Genomic DNA, 15838 nt, shown 5'->3' with positions numbered 1-15838 from the left:
GTGAGACCCCTGATTTCCCACTTCACACCTCTATATTTCTGTGTGTGTGTCTTTAATTCCTCTAGCGCTGCTGGGTTAGGGTCTCCCCAACTGAGTTGGTCTCGGCACTTAGGATGACAAGGACAGAAGCCAGGCAGGCAAGGTAAATGAAGCAGGGGCAAGGATGGGGTCTAAAGGGAAGCAGAGAATATTAGTTCCATTTTAAAAGGGGAAGCTGCTTGGCCAGTTGTTACCCTGTGGGAATGTAGGTCTGGGGATGCCAGATTTTCCCAATTTTTCATTTATGGAAATAGAGATTCAGATTATGTGAAATCTACTGATTTTCAAATTTAAAAGTCAGCAGCTGTGTGGGTTGTTGTCTATGTGCATGTTCAGATCCATTCTCCCCCTGGCCATGTCCTGGGAGGGTGACCCTTGTGAACAGCACCCTCTTCCCTGCCCTCTCCATTCCTATCGGATTTGGCCAATGGACAGAATAGATAGAGATTGAAAGGTGGGAGATAGAGATTGAAAGGTGGGAGATTAGGATATTTATCCCCCTTGTTCCAAGCCAAGTCTCCCATGACTTGGGACTCCATGACTCCATAAACGCTGGGGCCATGGTTTTGGCAGTGGCCCTTCTCCTAGGTGATAGCTCTCATGGTCTGGTGACCCCTCTTTCCCTTCTGTCTTCAGGCCTGGGGGTGAATCCCTCCACTGCTTGTCTTTGGGTGCCTCCCCATCCTTTACTGGCTCTATTCATCCTGCCAGTATAAACAGTCTCTTCATTGTGAGCTCTTCCCTGTTAACCCTTTTAAATGTGCCCTTTCCTGCTGGGAACTACTGATACCAAGTAATTCAATTGAACAGCCACATTGGGAGGTGCAATCACACCTGGATCTGCAGTCTGGATCCAGCCAGTCTGCGGGAGCCCAGCTTACAACCACTGATGTATGCTCAAAGCCCCACACCGAGGCCAGCAGGCCAAAGCTGAGAGTACCACACAGACCAACACAGCGCCAAGGACAGTAGGTATACAGTAACTCCCCTGTTGAAACTGAAGAGGCAAACCAAAAAAGGGAAAAGATTGAGACACATCCAACCAATTTAATGACTTCGAAACCATGCAAATGCCAAACTATGGAGCATTAGAGATACAAGAGGCACCAAGGCCTTGGGGGCTGAGGTGGGGGACACTACAACATTGTCATGGGGAAAATGGGGTCACCTAATATTGGTAGGAGTAAAGGGCGGTCCACTGGCAGCTCAGAACTATGATATATTCCTCAGGGGAGCCTGCATCCCTTCCTGAAAGTAGGAGCAAGCCAGCTGCCTTCACTCTCGGACATAAATTCTGGTACAGACCACGTCATCGGCGCCAAACGTCTGCAGAGAAGAAGAAAAGGAAAACCAATCAGTGCAGATGCCTGCGCAAAAATGTTTAAAGCATGTCACTAATAAGGCCACTTATTGCCCTGTTAAAAACTCTTTGTAACAGACATTCAATTTCCTGTGTGTGTGCTCATGCTAAGCATTAGGGATTTTTTTCCCCCTTAAGCACTATTGGCAGGGAGGGAACCAGGGTATAGAATTATGTTATACACCATTTTCCTTTGCTTCTGGAACCTGTAAAATGCTGACATAAGAAATGCCAGGAGTTTTGGTTTTAAAATTAAACTGAAAGGGAAAGAATGTCACAATGGACATTTCTGAAGTGGCTCTGTCTCTTTTCAAATGACTTCAAGATACAAAGAAGCTCAAGCAGCTGGGGTCATGGGGCCCAACACTCACCAGCCAGTTCTGTTCCTTGCTTTGGAGAAGGAACAGAACTGCTTTCCAGGAAGCGGTCATCTAACCTGGGAGACAGGCTGAGATGCTGTATATGTAATACTCGAGTCACCTGCAAGCTAGAAAATTGGTCTCAGCTGCAAAAGCACAGCATTGGCATCCAAACCTAGCTCTGCAGCTCACAGCTGGCTAAGCTTGGGGCAAATGTTTTCCTCTCGTGGCCTGTATGGGAAAGAGGCAGGCAGGGGCTGGTGTTGAGAAGAGAGGTGGAATTGACAAGATGATCATCGCAAAGGCTCTTCCAGCTAAAATTCTATGGCCCTTTGTTTGTTGAGAGGATACGAATCATTGCACAGATGGAGGAGGATGTTTTTCTGCTGGCCCCTGAAATGATATTGCCCATAAGTAAACTGTCTCAACTTTCCCCCAAAATTAGCACTCACAGGCCTGCTCTCCTGGGCCTCTCACAGGCGGTTAGAACAGGGAAAGCAATATGTATGTTAAAGAAAAGAAAAGAAACAGAAATTCCCCAGTCTGTAAACCTGATGTGAGTATGTTTGTTTGCAAATGTACATTTATGTGCCAGAAGGTCCTTATCTTTCAGATTCTCAAAGTGGCCTGAAATTAAAGAGATGTTAAAACCACGGAATGAAGCATTTAGCTATCCTAGGATCTTTATATTCTTACCCTGCCCTCTTAGTTGGTTATGAGATGCTTTCAGAGAACATATGCTAAAACATTATTCAGACACGTGTGCTTCAGAGAAATACTTCTAGTCCTTAGTGACTGAGGAAGCAGATGCCCATTACTAACTTCTTTTCTTTTTGAGACAGCCTCACTGTCGCCCAGGTTGGAGTACAGTGGTGTGATGTTGGCTCACTGCAACCTCTGCCCCCCAGGTTCAAGCGATTCTCCTGCCTCAGCCTCCCAAGTAGTTGGGACTAAAGGCACACACCACCACGCCCAGCTGATTTTTGGGTATTTTTAGTAGAGATGGGGTTTCACCATGTTGGCCAGGCTGCTCTCAAACTCCTGACTTCAAGTGATCCACCTGCCTCAGCCTCCCAAAGTGCTGGGATTACAGGCATGAGCCACTGTACCCAGCCACTAGCTTCTTTTCGTGCTAGGGATCTCCTGACCAGACTGGCAGGTATACTTACTTCTGGACACCTTTTCTTAGCTTCTGCTCTATTAGGAAGAAATGCAGGTGATTCTGCATGCTAGGGGGTGTGGGGCATGACTTTCCCACCATAAGTCTACCTCGCAGATGTCTGGACGCCTCAGAACCATGTTCATTTTCCATACTTCTTTGAGTTCTACAGCCACAGACTGTCAAATAGCTGCCAATATTTGAGTATTTAACGCCGTACCCTGGAGAAGCTATTCTCGCTAGCTGACAGCTCTCCCAGGCTAACAAATGGCTTCGTGACATGAGAAGAAATCGCCGCATTTCCAACCACATTTGAAGTGCCCTTCTCAGTCTGCAAACTATGCTTAGAGGTTCCTGACAGAAACTCTCTGTAGAATATTCCAGAGTGGTTTGTGGGCGTATACTCAGTTTTCAAAGGAAGGCAACTTATAGCCTGGGGGCAATTTACTGTAGGCGCTGGGAGAGCTTATTTCAACTTAACTAGAATAATTGTCTCTTGTTATATTGAGACTGCATCTCTCTGCGTTTTAGATTTATTAATGATAATAACCCTTGAAACAAAAGCCCATATTTCAGATCCCAAATGCCAAGAGTTAATACTCCCTTTCCCTTTGAGGCTTGTATATATGTTTGCTGTTCCAGTGAAGGATGCAGGGATAGAACTATAGTTGGGGGGAGGGAGGATTTGAAAGTGATGGGGTCCATCTAGCAGAATTTGGCCTGTGACGCCAGCTGCTCGTATACTACAGAGGTTAATAAAATCACTCTTTCTCAGAGCCAACCGATCCTACTGAACCCTCAGCTACATTCTAAAACTCTAAAATCATCTCCCTCTTTGCTGTCTCTGGTACCAGTAAACCATATATGCCTTTTCTCCTAAATTTCCATGTCTCAGCCTCAAATTTCTCCCCCAAACCCAGCAAGTATCCCTTCCCTGGAAACAATATTAACCAGGTTGCAAATTAAGCCAGTCCTTTCTCTGTGAAAGGAGAAAGCATGTTCAATCAACCCAGGGAAGGACAAGGGGAGAAAGAGAGAAAGATCAAGCAGTCTCAGTTCAAGTAATAGCTCAATTTAGGGTCTTCTTGCAGAATAAACATGTAATTTCAAGGCTGAGAGGGACCTCAGGGATCAGACTTCAGCTTAACCCCCATTATAGCATGGAAAGAACTTGGGAAGGGAAGGCCCATATCCAGGTCACACTGCAAGTCCTTTCCTAGCACCCTTCAGCAGGCAGTCTCCTGTTCACAACATTTCAAGGTGACATTCACTAAGATGGAGCAGAGATTAACAAAATACCTAATGGAGAACAAAGGATATAATTTCCTGATTACCCAAAACAGCTTTCCCCTTTTCTAGTCTGGAAGAAAAGGGTGGTTGCAAAAACCTTAGTTTTTTTTTTTTTTTTTTTTTTGAGATAGGGTCTCAGCTCTGTTGCCCAGGCTAGAGTGCAGTGGCACGATCACAGTTCACTGCAGCCTCAAATTCCCAGGCTCAAGTGATCCTCCCACTTTAGCCTCGAGTAACTAAGACTACAAGCATGTGCCACCACACTCAGCTAATTTTTTTTTTTTGTAGAGGCAGGGGTCTCACTATGTTGCCCAGGCTGTTCTCAAACTCCTGGGCTCAGCCTCCCAAAGTGCTGGGATTACAGGTGTGAGCCACCAATCCCCACCCAGTTCTGAAACACAAAGGGAGAGTGATGGAGGATTGTTCTGCCCTCAGCCTTCCTTTGTTCTCTACCTCAAAAAAGGGGATGAAATGTGTGCTTAAGTTATAGAGGTTTCTAATTTGGCCTCACCAGGTAAGTTTTGTTTGGCTGGGAGCGGGTTTTTAAAATGTTTTCGTCTGAATTTTTTTTTTTTTTTAGAGACAGAGTCTCTGTCACCCAGACTGGATGGAGTGCAGTGGTGCCATTTCAGCTCACTGCAACCTCTGCCTCCTGGGTTCAAGCGATTCTCCTGTCTCAGCCTTCCGAGTAGCTGAGACTACAAGCTCGTGCCACCATGCCTGGCTAATTTTTGTATTTTTAGTAGAGATGGGGTTTCACCATGCTGGCCCGACTGGTCTCAAACTCCTGACCTCAAGTGATTTGCCTGCCTCAGCCTCCCAAAGTACTGGGATTACAGGTGAGAGCTACCGTGCCCGGCCAGTCCGAATACCATTTTTCCTTTTTTTTTTTTTTGAGACAGAGTTTCGCTCTTGTTGCCAGCCTGGAATGCAATGGCGCAACCTTGGCTCACTGCAACTCCCGCCTCCTGGGTTCAAGAGAATCTCCTGCCTCAGCTTCCTAAGTAGCTGGGATTACAGGCATATGCCACCATGCCCGGCTAATTTTGTATTTTTAGTAGGGATGGGGTTTCTCCATATTGATAAGGTTGGTCTCGAACTCCCAACCTCAGGTGATCCGCCTACCTCGGCCCCCCAAAGTGCTGGGATCTGAACACTTTTAAGGAAAAGCCTACCTTTTTTAGTTCTAAAGGGGCTCATCTCTCCACGTTGTGTTATATTCAGACACTTCCCAAATTAGCATTCATTGCCTGGCTCCCAAAGGCCATTGGAGTTTGCAAATCACAGGTAAAAATGTTCTCTAAGGCTCTGAGTGCTGATGTGATAAAAATTACTGAAACCTTTCCCAGCCAGCAAAAGGGGAAATGAGAATGAAAAAAAATCCCTTCTGCCATGTGAGCATGGGGACCTCATAGGACCCAAGCACTCCAAACCTGATGAGAGGGGAGCTTGGCTTAAAGCATGTCACCGCCACTGGGATGTATTAGTGTGGATAGTGGCAGGCACTCCAGCCTGTCGCTAGCCCCTATTCTGCCCTCTGAGCCACTTCTCTTTCCTGCCAACCATTTAACAATGATTTCCTCTGACCTGAACTGTCATCTCGGGTTTTCTGCTCTAATTTTAATCCAGGGCAAATGGTGCCTTTCTCTGAACAGCCGAGTGAGGAGGACATATTTGTGGGGTCCATCTCGGGCACCATCTGGGAGAACTTCAGGATTATTTCAGGGTCAAGGGGCCCTACCAGGATAAGCTCATCGTTGGCCAGCTCCCGGGTCCAGTAGGTTTTGGGGCCATCCCCTTCAAGAAGAGTTTGCGTGCAGTGGATCTTGTTCTCATTCTCCCAAGTGGCTAAACTCTGCGGGTGGGAAAACCATTAGTGACATTAATTACAGTCTCAGCAGCGGGAGCAGGAGCAACAATGAGCATTGAAAAATAATTGCTGTGCAGAGAATCAACACATGGTCCCTGTCAGCAGGCCACAGATTCTTCTCCACTGAGCCTTACAAAGTTCAAATTCAGAGTGCTGGTCACAGATTTTATGGGGTATAAATACACTTTGTATAACACACACACACTCACATGCACACACACAATCTCTTACTGAAGCAGTAAGGCCTTAGGCATGCTTTACATCTCTAGGAATAAAATTTAGAGCGTGAAACGATTCATTTATATAAAAATTAGCTACCCCTTCAAACAAATTGGATTTTACTTATTTTTATTTATGTATTTATTTTTTGAGATGGAGTCTCACTCTGTTGCCCAGACTGAAACACAGTGGCACAATCTCGGTTCCCAACAACCTCCACCTCTCAGGTTCAAGCAATTCTCCTTCCTCGGCCTCCTGAGTAGCTGGGATTATAGGTGCCCGTCACCACACCCGGCTAATTTTTTTGATATATTTAGTAGAGATGGGGTTTCACCAGGCTGGTCTCGAACTCCTGACCTTAAATGGTCATAATTCGGATTTTAAAAGCAAGAACCTTCACATCAGAACCACAAGATTTTTCAACAGTGAAGACACTAAGCTTGTAGCCACATCTGTCATCGGCCTATCAGGAGCACGATTCCCTGCATGGATTTTTGGGATAAGAACATCCTTTCTGTTTACTCCTTATCAGATGTAGTGCACCCCTATACTGATAAACCTGGGTGTCTTTGGCTCTGAGGGTTAAAATGCTGCCACTTTCCTGGTTACGTCCCTTTAGAAAAATTTTAAAAAGCAAATCAATCTGAAGGGTCTTCATGCTTTTGGAGGTGGGAGGCAAAAGGGGGGATTTCCTGAAGTTTTCTCCAGTGTCTGCACAAAGCAAAGTGTGGTACAGCTGGGCTCGGGGGGTGAGCCAGAGCTGAATGTGCACATAATCAGTTTTTAACTAACACATGGGACACATTCATTAGGCAAGGTGTGGGGGGAGGGGTGCATAAAGCCCCACTCTTCCAGCTGTTGTGTGAACCTTTCATTTTTTTTAAAGCAGAATTACCCTCCCTGGCAGTAGCCACCATTGGATGTCCCCACACTGAGCCCGGCCTGTTGCCAAGCCTCCTCTCTTAGACTCCCAGCCCTTCACTCTATGCTGTCTTGCTCTTTGTTTCTGCACTATAGTTTGGGCTTCAGATCCCAACCACTCCAAGCGTGGAGATCATTTTCAGGCTATGACAATTCTGGGAGCCAAAGATTGCCTCCTAGATCAGCCTGCTTCCGGGGGGGGCTTTGTTTCTTTGTCCTTCCAAGCCCAGTGCTCAGAAAGTCCCATTCTGAGATGAGACCAGGCACTGCTCAGGAAAGGTGAAAGACACAATTTCCCACTCTCTGGAATGTTACGACTTTTTTCTTAAAAAAAAAAAAAATTGGAGAAAGGGAGGGAGACATTCTGTCACTTTTTAAATAAGTGGTAGCACCAGTGATTATTTTTCCATCTGGTTAACCAAATGCAATTTTTGCCCATGCAAAAAAGGAATGTACAACCCCTTGCTTCAGTCCACCGGTTTATCCCTGGGCCGATGTATGGAGAAATTAAAAAACTCTTGCCCTTGAGGACTAAGAGAGGGCAACTAGTCCATTTTCCCAGCCAGAACCTGCCTTGCTTTTGGAAAGCCTCCGCGGTTCCTTTAAGGAACCAGGCTGAGGGTAGGTGGGGAGAGGTGTCGGGGCCATCAGGACTGCTGAAACTGGATCCAGAGAGTACCCAGGCGGCCCAGGGACCCGGGCGGGCGCGGGGGATACGGCAGGAAAGGAATGCAAGAGCTGCGGCTTCACCTGCGACAGAGAACCTGGCGTCCCCTGTAACCTCCTCCTCCCGCACCGCCCGCGCTTGGCGCCTCAAACCGCTGCAAAAGCCACAGCTGGGAAAGCGGCGCATCCCAGAGCCCGCTCTTTAAGAGCTGCTGTTAGCACCCTGGGAGGCGGCTTAGGGATGGGGTTGAGAAGGAATGAAGGTAATACTTTGTCTTGAGCCAGGGGCAACTAGGATGCATAAACCCCCTCTGCAAACAGCCAGTGCACACACCCTGCAAGGAAGGCGCGCCACAGGCTGCAAAGGGAGACATAGGTTCCTCCAGCAGCAGTGGGCCATGGGCTCGGAGTGGGGACCCGGGGACGCTGTACTGGCTCTGGGGTCTCACCCTGCACTTGCGTCCGTCCACCGTCTCCTCCTCAAAGCCTTCTCCGACCTTGAAGTTGATCTCAGTGGTGCGCACCGTGGTGGATGTCTTGATGTAGAACTGATCCCCGTCCTGGCGGATCTCCACGTGCGGCTTGGACGCAGCCGCCACGGCCACTTTCCTCAGCATGGCGTTCACACCTGCGCAGGGTGCACCACAAGCTCGCGTCACAGGGCCTCGCCGCGGGTCTCGCGACCGGTCGGGCGCTGCTCATACCCTAACTTTAGAAACAGGCCTTAAAATTGATCCACTCGTTTCTCTGCCCTCGCCCTTGTTTTCGAGATGAGAAACTGAGGCACAGAGAGGGTAAGTGACTTTCCTCGAGTTGCACAGTGAATTCGTGGCAGAGCCTGGTCTCAAATTTGAGTCTCCAAATTTAAGTCCCGGATCCTCCTTGCTCTCCAGTAATCTCTCCTCGCTATGATCTAGCAGGCGATAAAGTCTGCACCATCGAGGAGGGCGGCAAACATTCGGCAAACGTTCCCTGAACGCATGGTTCCGGGCTCTCTACCAGCTTCTCCGAGACCTGGTGCGCCTGGGAGACAAGGCGGTCTATTGCCCCGGGGACTCCCTCCTGCCTAGGCGCCCCAACTTCCACCCCCGCCCCCCAGGACCGGGGCACTTCCGGGACCAGGGTACCTCTGGGCCCCCTCTACCCGTCGGGGCGCGCCCTCTGCACCAGCTTACCCAGTGCCTTGAGCAGCTCGTCGAAATTCTCGCTGCTGCGCATCTTCCAGGTGCCAGCGAAGTTGGGCATGGTGGCGGTGGTGGTGGCGGCGGCGGCAGGTACGGACAGCGGCGGCGCAGCGGGTACACTCTGAGCGTGCGAGGCGGAGACTGGGGCTTTGCGCCCAGTGCTGCGCGCCTTGAGTCACTAGGAGAGCGCCCCCCACCCCGCCGGGCTTCTGGCCCCGCCCCTCCGGCCCTGCCCCCGATCCCCCGCGGTCCCTACCCAGTATGAGCTCAACTGCCAGCCCAGTTGTGCCTCAGCCTCCAGAGGTGCGGGCACCCGCTCTCCAACTGGGGGCGCCTCCACCTCTCTCAGGACACTCACATCCCGCTTTAAAAAGGGTAGCGGGAAAGGGTTAGCTGAAACAAGATTGGCTTGGAGCGGATGACTGTTAAAGCTGGGCGGTGTGGACTTGGGTTATCATTCTGCTCTTCTCTCTACTTTTGAATAGGTTTGAAAATATCCATAATATAAACTTAAAGTGGCTAGCGGGGCCATCAGGGCATGGGATCCACTCTTTCTTCACCTCTGGTCATATCTACTGGGTGTGCCCAGACGGTCCCCCTTCCCTCCCAGTCCGGGATCCTATTCTGAAACCCTCTCCCCGCATCCCCACGCCCCCACAGGACCCATGGGGAGTGAGTGACTGGAAACCCCAACCCCCATCAACACCAGCTTGGGCACTGCTGCGTGAATCCACGGACTGCGGGTCCTCTGCGTTCCAAGTGCAGGAGGGGGCCAGACCTTTGTCAGGGCTCAGGACAAACTGTGGGTCGAGAGGCCTGGACTGAATGAGCTCCAGAATCTAGGCTAGGTGCGGCCTGTTTTGCAAAATCGTGAGCCTTTGCACTCTTTCCGCAGGCTGTGAGGGACAAGGGGAGGAAGGCTTTGCCTTTCTCCCTTTGCTCCCAAATAACCTAAACATCACAAACTGAAGTCCCCTGGGTGTTTCCACTAAGGGAGTGTAAACACTTCACCATTACCCTTGTAGCTCTTCTCTGGACATTTTCCTTCCAGCCTTTTCTCACTATTTTGCCATCTGCACACCTCAGCCAAACTGTACAACTCAGGATTCTAGAATGTGCCATGCATTTTTTTATCTCTAAGCTTTTGCCCACGCCATGGCCTCTTCCTTGAATGCCCCTTGCCTCTTCAGGTTAATCAAATCTTGCCCATTCACCAAAGCCCATCTTTATGCTGTCTCTTTTGTGAAATTCAGTTTCCTAATAAACTGTGATTATTTTTCTCTGAATCGACAGGATCCTTGTCTGGTCCTGCTCTTCTTCAGGTCTTAGCTCTGCTATAAACTGAACTCCTGGAGGGCAGTGATTGTTTATCCACTTGTCCTCCCTTCCTAAGGCTTAGCTAGGTGGGGCTCGATGACTGTGTATTGATTTGAGAAGGATGTGAGTGGTGGCCTGGGGTGAAGATTCCCCCAGGATCTTGGGGAATCTGTGCTGAGTGCCTGCTGAACAGGGCCCTGGACTTCTGGAGGTGAATGGGGCTGGGATCCTGCCAGGAGGCCCCGAGGAGCTGTCTAAGAAAGCAGCTGAGGACAGGAGAGGGGAGAGGGGCCATCACCAGCTGGAAAGGGGCATGGGCAGGGCGGGCATTCTGGATGTGCCGTCTGTGCAGTCACACAGGGTCATGCACTTAGAAGGGCCTGGTAGTTAGACTGGAAAATGGAAAAGCAAGAATGCTCTGCTATTGCCAGCTTGAATATCAGAATACCTTTTTTTTTTTTGAGACAGATTCTTGCTCTGTTCCCCAGGCTGGAGTGCAGTGGCACAATCTCGGCTCACTGCAACCTCCGCCTCCTGGGCTTAAACAATTCTCCTGGCTCAGCCTCCCAAGTAGCTGGGACTACAGGTGCCCGCCACCATGCCTGGCTAATTTTTTGTATTTTTAGTAGAGACGGGGTTTCACCATGTTAGCCAGGATGGTCTCGATCTCCTGAGCTCGTGATCCGCTCTCCTCGGCCTCCCAAAGTGCTGGGATTACATGCATGAGCCACTGTGCCTGGCCCCATAATACTTTTTGAACAAGGAGTCCTGCATTTTTATTTTACACTGGGATCTGCAGATTAAATAGCAGGTCCTGGATGTGGGAGGCAAAGGATAGAGCTGCCATAGAATCAAACCCACTTCACAGAGGGTCGAGTGTCTCTCCAGTGAAGGGGCAAAACAGGAGTGCCACCCAGCTAATGCAGGCCTCCGTCCCCATCCAACACTCCTCGCTAACAATACTTCAGCCGTCTTAAGGGCAGGGCTGGCGAGAGACTGGGGCAGGCGGCTGGAGGAGGGCAGCAAAGTTGGAGCAGCATCCCAGTTTACAGCCCAGAGAGAGCCTGTGAGGAAAGTCAGAGGGCCGCAGATGAGGCACAAAGGCGACAGAGAGGTCTTGCAGCAAAGGCTTTGGGTGGACAAAGAGGGAAGAGGGAAAGAAGAAGGTGAGGGAGGGAGTCAGAGAGATAATGGGGCCAGAGGGCCAGGTGAAGGTGTCCACTCCAAAGGTTGGCGATACCAGGACAGGACAGTGGTTTTGTTCTGCAGGCACAAAACCAGGGTGGGAGCAGGGTCCAGGAGTGAGGATGGCACAGCCAGTTCAGAAATAGAGTGGGAAGTGGTCCCGGAGTCCTTTGTGAGCCCACTCTCCTTGTTTTTAAGACAGGGCCTGGCTCTGTCGCCAGTGCTGGAGTGCCCTGGTGCCATCTTGGGTCACTGTAATAACCTCGCCTCCTGGGCTCAAGCAATCCTCCTGCCTCAGCCTCCCAAGTAGCTGGGATTACAGACATGCACCACCGTGTCTGGCTAATTTTTGTATTTTTAGTAGAGACAGGGGTTTGCCATGTTGCCCAGGATGGTCTCGAGCTCCTGAACTCAACCAGTTTGCCCAGCTTAGCCTCCCAAAGTGCTAGGATTACAGGCATGAGCCACTGCAACCAGCCTGCTGTCCTTGTCAATGGAAATTTAGAGGTGACCAGAGCAGACAGGAGGGGCCAGGAGTTCTCAGAAGCCCCAAATCTCATCAGGTGGCACATGGAAATGGGAGGGCAGGCTGCTGTTGGGAGCAAGCCCCCTAAAGTCCGGCGATAAACTGGCTCCAAGACTGGCCATAAATAAAATCTCTGCAGCACTGTGATATGTCCATAATGGCCCTAATGCCCAAGCTGGAAGGTTGTGAGTTTACGGGAATGAGGGCAAGGAACACCTGGCCCGCCCAGGGCGGAAAACCGCTTAAAGGCATTCTTAAGCCACAAGCAATTAGCATGAGCGAACTGTGTCTTAAGGGCATGTTCCTGCTGCAGTTAACTAGCCCAACCTATTCCTTTAATTCGGCCCATCCCTTCATTTCCCATAAGGGATACTTTTAGTTAATTTAATATCTATAGAAACAATGCTAATGACTGTTTTGCTGTTAATAAATCTGTTTGGGGCTCTCAGCTCTGAAGGCTGTGAGACCCCTGATTTTCCACTTCACATCTCTGTATTTCTGTGCGTGTGTCTTTAACTCCTTTAGCGCTGCTGGGTTAGGGTCTCCCTGACCAAGCCGGTCTCGGCAGGCTGCTGTCACCTTCCTGGCTGTTGGGGAAACTCCAGAACCAAGAGGGCCACAAAAACACCACCATCGTGGCTGGGCACGGTGGCTCACACCTGTAATCCCAGCACTTAGGGAGGCTGAGGAAGGTGGATCACCTGAGGTCAGGAGTTCGAGACCAGCCTGGCCAACATGGTGAAACCCCATCTCCACTAAAAATACAAAATTAGTTGAACATGGTGGTGCGCCCCTGTAGACCCAGCTACTCAGGAAGCTGAGTGAGGAGGATCACTTGAACCCAGGGGTCCCAGGTTTTAGTGAGTGGAGATTGCACCACTGCACTCCAGCCTAGGCAACAGAGTGAGACTCTGTCTCAAAAGGAAACAAACAAACAAACAAACAAACAAAGCCACCACCATTGTGGTATTTCTGTGGATCCAGAGCAGATGCCCTGCTGGGCAGAGACCCAGCTCTTGGCCTGGGTATTCAAACAGATGGCAGAACCATCTGAAATGCTCTGACCTCCCTGTCTTCTCTCTTTCTCTTCTTTTACCCTTCCATTCACTAACCTTTGTTGACCACCTCTGTGAGCCAGGAACTGGGTGCACCTCCGAGGATAGTGACCACTCAATATCCAGGTCCTGTCTTGAAGGTTCACTGTTTACACAGGAGGAAATAACCTAGAAACTCTGTGATCACCACATGGGCTCACAGTGCCTGAGTGGCAGACATTGAGCCCAGCCTGGGTTGAACCTTAGGAGTGGATCCAGAGGGGCTGTGAGACTGAGGGAGTACAATCAGAAGAACAACATGTGCAGGGAGAGTAGGTGTAAACACGTGCAGGGGCAGGGTTATGTGTTTATAGGAACCACCTATCTTTTGGCCTGACTGGAGTGCATGCATTGAAGGGAGCAAGGTAGGAAGTAAGACAAGAGATGAGCTGAAGGCACTCTCCTAAGGACAAAGGGTCATGAATGCGGTGTTCCCAGGTGGCCACACAGAAGGATTTAAGCAGAGATGAGCCATGGTCCTACTGCACATTTGGAAAGTTGCCACCACCACAGTGTGGAGAATGAATGAGAGGAGACAAGCATATTACCAGGGGCGCAGGGAGGAGGATTTTGCCCTGAACTAGGAAACCAGCGGTGATATCAGCAGTGGGTTGGACCACAGTGATTCCCTAAGGCTAATCTGTGATTTGAGTCAGGCATTACAGCAGCCTGGGGAGCTTTCTAGAAATTCAGATTCCTTGGCCCCAGCCCAGGAGATTTGGATCCTGTAAATCATGGATAGGGCCCAGGAAACTGTGTTTGGTAAGTTTTCCAAGTGATTCTCCTTGCACGGCCAGATTGACTTTACAATATGTCATGACTGGTAGGGGTGAGGGAAGTGGGAGCAAGAGGCCAGAATGACTCCTAGATTCCTGGGTGGTGCACTTGGTGGTCTCGTTTGCTGCTCTAGGTAGCACATGGATGGCAGATGAGTTTTATTTGGGAAGCGTTGGGTTTGAGTTGCCTGGGTGTCCAGGATCCAGTGGGAAGTGTGGTTTTGGAGTTTGAGAGAGAGGTCTTAGCTGAAGACAGGGATGGGGGTCACCTGTTTCCAGCAAGCAGTTGAAGACATGACTGTGGATGAGATGTGCAGAGACAGGACACAGAAAGAGAAAAGCAAAAGGCCAAGGGTAGAGCTTGGAGAATCTCAATGTTTAGGGGTCAGATGCAGGAGGTGAGCACTGAAGGAAGCAGGAGGGGAGAAGGAAGAAAACCAGAGGGTGATGTCCTCCCAGTCAAGGAGCCCAGCAATTTTTAAAAGGAGGGATTGGCTGGGTGCGGTGGCTCATGCATGCAATTCCTCCACTTTGGAAGGCTGAGGTGGGCAGATCACCTGAGGTTAGGAGTTCAAGACCAACCTGGCCAACATGGTGCAACCTCATCTCTACTAAAAATACAAAAATTAGCCAGGCATGGTGGCAGGCACCTGTAATCCCAGCTACTTGGGAGGCTGAGGGAGGAGAATCACTTAAGCCTAGTGGGTGGAGGTTGCAGTGAGCCAAGATTGCATCACTGCATTCCAGCCTGGGTGACAGACTGAGACTCCATCTAAAAAAAAAAAAAAAAAAAAAAAAAAAGAGGGATGGACCAACAGTAACAACTGCTCCAAAGAGGTTCATGGAGGCAAGGGCCACCAAGTGTCCCCCGGATGAGCAGCAGGACAGTCTTGGTGACTGCAGCCAAAGCAGTTTTAGGAGGTGGTGGGGTCTGAAGGCAGGATCAACAGGTTGAGTTTGAAAAGGAAAGCATGAAATTGGAATCAGAAAATGTAGGCAACTCTTTCGAAAAGCGTGACTGTAGGGGAGGGGAGAGATGAATTGGAAGTTATGAGAGGAGGTAGCACCAAAGGACTATTCAGAGTTTTGCTGTTTGCATTTCAGATGGGAGGGATTTGAACATATGTATAAGGTGAAGGCAGAGACTAAAGAAAAGACAGAAGGTGCAGGAGAAATAGAAGATGGACACAAGTGGTAGAGATGGGAGAGGAGGAGACCCAGAGTGCAAGAGGAGGTTCCAGGTAAAGGAACCAGAAATTAAGGCGTTCCTGTCTGTGTCCTTTCCTTTCTCTGTGAAGTAAGAGAGGGATCTTCTGCAAAGAACGAGGGAAAGGTTGCAAGATGGGGCTCTTGGAGAAAGCTTGGAAGAACCCCTTCTGAAAATAGGAGAGGCGACTCAGGATGCACAGAAATGATGCTCCCACCTCCCTCACCAGGCAGGGCTTCGGGAAGGTTGGCGAGGAGGACAGGGCCTGGCTCCAGATCTCACAGTGGAATGTGCTTTTCTCCAGCAGATCTGGGACTCCAACATATAGGTGATGGAATAGTGGGCATGTGAACTGATGCAGAGACAGAGAAGAGCAGAGCAACTGAGAGTGATGGCAAGAAGGGGTTGAGGTGTAGGACCGGGGGTTCTGGGCAGAAGAGGGATGGAAGTTGAACCAGGACAGGGCTTGGTAGGCAGGGAGAAAATGGAGAAACTCAAAGGCCTGGAAGTGCTGTGAGGTTGAAGGATTGGTGTGCTGAAGCAGGAAGGTGGGCGTGGTCAGAGATTAAGATACTGCAATTTAGGATAACGATGAAGCCATCTTTAAGATGTGAGTGTACATTATTAATCTTGAAGAGGGCCATTGGTGTGCACCATTTCCTAAAC

At 49.6% G+C, this 15838-nt stretch overlaps 2 protein-coding genes across 2 annotated transcripts in view; both read right to left on the bottom strand.

Moving 5' to 3' along the window:
- The window catches only part of LOC117070328 (A disintegrin and metalloproteinase with thrombospondin motifs 7-like), a 684711-nt gene that overhangs the window by 567138 nt on the left and 101735 nt on the right, over positions 1-15838 (bottom strand).
- Positions 1067-9233, bottom strand: CRABP1 (cellular retinoic acid binding protein 1). Its single transcript, XM_033189282.1, has 4 exons — positions 9059-9233; positions 8333-8511; positions 5949-6062; positions 1067-1365 (listed from the first exon to the last, which is right to left on the bottom strand). The coding sequence occupies exons 1-4, from the start codon at positions 9126-9128 to the stop codon at positions 1315-1317; spliced, it is 414 nt and encodes a 137-aa protein (XP_033045173.1). The 5' UTR covers positions 9129-9233; the 3' UTR covers positions 1067-1314.

This window comes from Trachypithecus francoisi, unplaced genomic scaffold, assembly GCF_009764315.1.
Source record: "Trachypithecus francoisi isolate TF-2019V2 unplaced genomic scaffold, Tfra_2.0 Lachesis_group3, whole genome shotgun sequence".
Classification (NCBI taxonomy): domain Eukaryota; kingdom Metazoa; phylum Chordata; class Mammalia; order Primates; family Cercopithecidae; genus Trachypithecus; species Trachypithecus francoisi.
This window is presented reverse-complemented; position numbering and strand designations above follow the sequence as displayed.